Raw genomic sequence first — 6,348 nt, forward strand, 5'->3', positions numbered from 1 at the left:
CCCCCGACGGCGCGACGTTACCAGGAGTACCAGTTTACGACATAACTAGTGGAGGCGAGGAAGGATACCTCCACGGCCCCTACATGCGGAGTTACAGTGGTGACAGAGGCGGGCTGACTCCACGCCCCCCTGTACCACGGCATTACAGCGGTGGCAGCAGCGGGAGGGATACCTCCATGTCCCCCTGCGCCGCTAGGGCATTACAGTGGTGGCAGCGGTGGGATGACTCCACGCCCCCCCTGTACCACGGCATTACAGCGGCGGCAGCAGCAGCAGCAGCGGGAGGGATACCTCCATGCCCCCCCCTGCGCCGCTAGGGCATTACAGTTATTCAGTAGAAATGACTTGCATATAGCCATTATACAACATGTACAAAAAATATAAATATTACCAAAATTTTTTCCAGTATATATATTACTAAAATAAATAAAACATTAGTTAACAAATATCAATTTAATTTTGAAATTTAAATATTCCAAACATAAAAATCCCAGAAGTGCATGTGTATGTCTTTAAAAACAAAGTAGCTCACAAGAATACAGCAAAAATGTTAGCAATTATATTCAGTCACTGAATGAGTAACATATGAGCATCACGGTCTGCATATCTAGGAATTGGCCACATTTTGAGTCCCATTTCATTTGGAAGGTTAAAATCAAATATGTAGCAGCTTGGAGCTTACTTCCTTGATGCAGCGATGTCCATACTTGTCCAAAAACCTCTGCAGCTTGGTGGCCACACTGGGGTAGTTCTCTTCTAGCCAGTGAACAGCCTCAGATGGTAAAACTGTGCAGAAGTCACGTGCTTTGTCAGTTGCAATAATTGATGATGCAAGATCCTGCAAACATAGAGCAAAATACAAGGATAAGAATAGTGATACTCCTGTTCTTAGGCTTTCACTACCTACATGTAAAGGCGCATCCACATTACTCATGCTCGTGCTCATCGGGAGACTCGTTTGGCTTTTACTTGTGCTTGTAAATCTTCGTCCACACTACTTCAGTTGCTCGCCAGGCTTCGCCGTGTGAGGATCCGTATATTTACTCGTAGTGTGTATAGGCTGTAATCGCATTTTAATTTATTGGCTATAGTTTTTAAATTAAAACTTTAATTGTTTCTTGCATCCTGTTGTGTATTTAATTAATATTGGAGTCAATTTTACCGACCACACAACATATTTTTATTATTATTACACTATATGTTTTGACCTCAAGAGGCCATCCTCAGGTGTACGAACACAGCTGTATAATTACACGCAATGACATTTATCTTTTCACCTATTCGATCCTGTATCTTATTCAGGCCCACGCTCAATAATATATCAAGCTCCTCTCACAAAACACAAGTTAAAATATTATTCTAAATGTCAAAAGTTAAAATTAAAATTTAAAATTTGCGAATCGAATTTCAATTCAGATCACTAGTGTGCTTTCACTTTCACTTGTTATAGTCACTTCCTACTTACGCTCATCACTGCGTCAAGTTCACTTTAACTAGTTTTAATTATATTATTGGTTAAAAAGTTCATGAATTAAAGTTCAATTTTATTATATTGCACTTTTCACTTTTTGGAGGTATCGTTGTTTTTCCATATCCTCTTATGTTGCTGGATCTGTACGGTCTTTGTCATGATGGCTACTGATCAGTAGCTATCATGACAAGGAAACACAGATGGTACTAAACACCCTAACAAAGAAAGCCTTCCAGGATGCATTTCAAAAGTGGCAGAAATGCTGGGATCGGTGTATGCGCTCCCAAGGGGACTACTTTGAAGGTGATGTTGCAGAATAAGATCAGGTAAGACGTAATAGTTTTTATTAACATATATTTTGGGAACTTTTGAATTGCACCACACATATACAAAGAAGAAGACGCGTGTCTCTGTAATTTATGCATTGACAAACTGTTGCTACAATTTAGACCAAATCTGGCATGATGGCAGAGCATGAAATTGCGCACGTCGCAAAGTCTAATGGAGCTTACTTTCCAGTTACTTCCTCTCTGAGAGAGGCACTAGGATGTGACAACAAGGAAAGCATGACAGTAACTGCAGCATGATACTAACTGGATCATAGCAGCAATGGGACTGTGACAGCAGTGGGATTGTCACAGGAGCAGGATAATAACAAACGGGAGATCATGAGAATGGTGGGATTGTGAGAGCAGTGGGATCGAGTAGCAGAGACTGTGACAGCAGTGGGATTGTCACAGGAGCAGGACAATAACAAACAGGAGATCATGAGAATAGTGGGATTGTGAGAGCAGTGGGATCGAGTAGCAGAGACTGTGACAGGAGTGGGATTGTCACAGGAGCAGGACAATAACAAACGGGAGATCATGAGAATAGTGGGATTGTGAGAGCAGTGGGATCGAGATAGCAGACTGTGACAGGAGTGGGATCATGAGAGGAGTGGCATTCTGGCAAAAATTTAATTGTGATGGTGGTGAGATTGTGGCAGCAGTGTGATTGTGAGTGCAGCTGGATTGTGATGACAGTGGGGCATGGCAACAGTAGAATTGTGAGAGCAGTGGAAGAGTTGGGTGAAGTGGGATGCATCCTGACTGCAGAGGGATCAAGATGGCAGTGCTGTTTTGAAAATAATGTGAATGTAACAATAATGAGAAAATTACAACAGGGTTGCCAAGAGGACACAGGGGAAACCAAATTACAATCTGCTGTTGCTAGATTTATTATAAATTTTTTCTTCTTATACTTGCTCATTATGCTCAGATAAAACTGTTAATTTTGTTGCATGCATGTGTTCAGGTCCAGGCCAACTTAGTTCCCAATTACCTCCTGTGTCAAAGTGTTACGATCATGACAACAATGGGATCGTATCATATCGTACTGTACCATATCAATGTTTATCTGTTCCAGAAATCCATATTTGGCAATACAGTCTCCAGATATAGAACAAGCGAAGCTTTGTTATACATAAGTCGCCAATACTATAATACTTAACTACATACACAAATTGTGTCCATCAATAGGGTTGTTACAATTGATTCTATCAACACTGGGTGTCACCTTGTTTCTCTCATACAATGTGTGTGTTTGTCTATTTTTACTTCTCTGGGACTGTCTACGATATGTGTGCGTGTTTTTGTCTACTTGTGTGTGTGTGTGTGTGCACGCCTATCTGTCTATATGCCTGATTATGAATGTATATGTATTTCAGCTTGCACACATGCACTTTTTGTGTCTGTCTGTATGTGTTCATATGTCTTTCTCTTTGTGTGTCCTTGTCTCCATGTGTGCTCTTAACTGTGCATGTGGCTGTGTCCTTGTGTCTGGCTGTGCGCAGATGAGACATGTCTGTGTCTGTCTATGTGTGTGTGCATGTGTACACAACCAGTCAGACAAAAATCTTATTCACAAGACAGTTCTCCACAAAAGAAAATCTGTTTGTTACTCTGTCCTTGCAACTGCTTGAGCCAGCCCAGTACCACCACAGAAGGCATGTAATATACTGTTCTTTACATTATATAGTAAGCATACAATATATTATTTACCGTTAAAAATTTATACTTTGATATCACTGGCAAAATTTATGGCCATCTGCATAAAATATCACTTACTGCTTGTTATATCAAAGTTATTATTTTAAGTTGTGTTACTGGTGATGGGTGGGGGCACATAGTAGCATAGTTGGTTAAAGCACTATGCCACAAACCAGAAGGTCATGAGTTTGCCTTCCGATGAGGTCACTGGATTTTCAATTGACCTAACCCTTCCAGCTGCAATATGGTCCTGTGTTCAATTCAGCTTCTAACAGAAATGAGCACCAGTAATCTTCCTGGGAGGAAAAGGGCGGCTGGCATGTAAGACTGACAATCTCACCGCCATCTGTGAGCTGATTGTCTAAGAAAATGTGGGAACCTCAAGGTTTCACAACCCTATGGACCTCCAAGGTTTGTTACATGGAAAGCTTTACCTTTTCCTTTTTATTGGTAATAGGTTTTCTGTAACCATTTCATTGCCTGTATTCTGTAAGTTTGCAATTCTATGTTCCAGCTGTGATTAATGGAATGCACATCTAATTATCTGAATTAAGGTTCATGATATATTGTCCCAAGTTTTAGATTATGCATTTCTGGCATAATACTAAATTGGTTTTGAAGATGCAACTTCATTTTTAGTATATAAAAATGAAAGAAGGCATTTGTTTTCTAACGTCAACTCATCATGAAAAATGTCAGTGATGGTATATCAATCATAGATGTTATTTAGTGCCAACTGAGATGGAAAGGAACTAGAAGAAAGAATTTGGAGCCTATTTCAAGGTTATCAACCTGGTCATATTTAATATAATTCAAAATCAATATATATCCATAATGAATTGTCTGCTACTGAATTATTCAAATATACATATACATACATCTGCATTTCAAGATATTCACAAGTGCAATCTGCACTGAAAATGAAACATGTCACACCTGTCTGACACTCACCTCTAGAGCTACTGGTATCCCTGCTGAAACCAAGTCAGAGCAGGAAGACAGTAGGAGTCCCATGTCACTGTAGTGCTCTGCAGTTAGCTCTGAAGTCAAAAGATGACATCACACATATAGTAACACTAGCAACCCATTAAATATGTGGACATGACAGTGGAATGGGTTACTGCATTTGAGCCCCACACTACAGAACACTGAGGAAGTAAACATGATGTAGACTGATTATATCTTATGTAATGATTGTGAATGCTATGCTTAAACTACAACCAAGATACATGGTATGTATCAATAAGAATTTAAACTAGGTGCCTTCCAAACAGTAAGAACAAATGGAAATGTTTAGTGGAACATAATTTTTGAACAACCCTGAGGTATTTGCTTCTATTTATTGTAAACAAAATACAAAACGAAAATAAAGTGCTGTACATATTTACCTGGAAATTTCACTGCTACTAATAGTTTGAGGTTCCCACGGCAGTGAATAAAGGGAAGCATTGATTGTATGGGACCGTGCAGTGTATTTGTGATGCGAATAGTCATTATCTATAATTCGTATTTGCAAAATGAGTTGGATAGTTGCATGCTACAGAGGAGCAGATTTTGAGCACTTTATTTCTTTAATGGGACCCAAAGCTTCATTCATTCCTTCTTTTCCATCAGCGCTACTGCTCAGTGCATGCTTTGTCCTCCTGAATAATCAACTTCCATTCCTCCCTATTCTTCATTTGTTCAGACGATGAAACATTGAATTGTAGAGTGAAGAAATGAGAATGTGGATGTAGGAGATCATGGCCCACTTATTTCTGCTTGCTGATTTTTCTCCAGCCACATGACACTGATTATCTGGTTTCTAAACAATTTAGTTTTTATGGTGTGAGGTTGTTAGCCTCACACCCAAACCCCAACCTGGAGGACCAGGGTATCACTCTTTGTCTAGCTCCTACCCCTTGACCTGTCTGGCATGGGTGTCCCTACCAGTAGCTACGCTACTACTGGCATAGCTCTCAGGGTCTCATGAACACACAAACCCCACTACCACAATAAGGTGGAGACACCACTGGTGAGGCCAAAGCTTCAGTAGCATGTTCCAAAAAAGTCCCCATTGGGCCCCATCTGTGGCAAATAAAATTTGGTCCCGGACTTCACACCGTTTCTGTAAGAGACTATTTAACATCATTCCAAGTTTGCCTGGGTCTCCCAAACAGTCTCTCTCTTGAGATTTTTATGAACTTCTTGTGCATGCATGCTACATATTCTAGCCATCCCATCCCATTCTCCTCCATTTAATTATCCTAGTAATACTGGAAGATTGTTACTAATACAAATATAAAAAATTAACTTTTACTATTACCTTCACGTCCTTCAGTTAGTATAGAGACAGCTATCACTTGAGTGAACACACTGATTTTTGATGATTTACCATGGCAGTTGCTGACCTGAAACAAAAATTCTGCAATTCATCAGGTTCATTGGTTATTTAATAGTGTTATATAGAAGTTAATAGTACAGTGGAACCCACATTTAATGTTCCTCAATTTAAGGTATTCCCTCAATTAATACTAAATTTCGATTATCCTAAGTCAACACTTACTTACTTACAAGTGGCCGCGCCACAGGTCAAGTGGTTAGTCATTGGCTTCCCACCGTGGCGGCCTGCGTTCGATACCAGGTCTGCTCAAATGGGATCTGTGGTGGACAAAGTGGCATTGAGGCAGGTTTTCTCTGAGTACTTCAGTTTCCCCTGCCAACCTACATTCCACCAATTGCTCCACAATCACCCTCACCTATCATCTGGGGCTGGTACAATAGCCCAGAAGTGGCTGCAGTACAAGGGACTTATTCCCACCCCACTAGCAATAAAAAAATACTTACTTACTTACTTACTTACTTACT

At 40.2% G+C, this 6,348-nt stretch overlaps 1 protein-coding gene across 7 annotated transcripts in view; it reads right to left on the reverse strand.

Annotated features, from left to right (window-relative positions):
* Nucleotides 1-6,348, reverse strand: part of LOC111869195 (prodigiosin synthesizing transferase PigC) — an 86,952-nt gene that overhangs the window by 14,678 nt on the left and 65,926 nt on the right. For all 7 annotated transcript variants that reach the window (XM_023860496.2, XM_023860497.2, XM_023860492.2 and 4 more), the window contains 3 exons: nt 5,807-5,891; nt 4,453-4,541; nt 683-838 (listed from right to left, as the gene is read on the reverse strand). In XM_023860496.2, coding sequence (XP_023716264.1) covers nt 683-838; nt 4,453-4,541; nt 5,807-5,891 — 330 coding nt within the window. The remainder of the gene's footprint in view (nt 1-682; nt 839-4,452; nt 4,542-5,806; nt 5,892-6,348) is intronic.

This window comes from Cryptotermes secundus, unplaced genomic scaffold, assembly GCF_002891405.2.
Source record: "Cryptotermes secundus unplaced genomic scaffold, Csec_1.0 scaffold1940, whole genome shotgun sequence".
Taxonomy (NCBI): Eukaryota; Metazoa; Arthropoda; class Insecta; order Blattodea; family Kalotermitidae; genus Cryptotermes; species Cryptotermes secundus.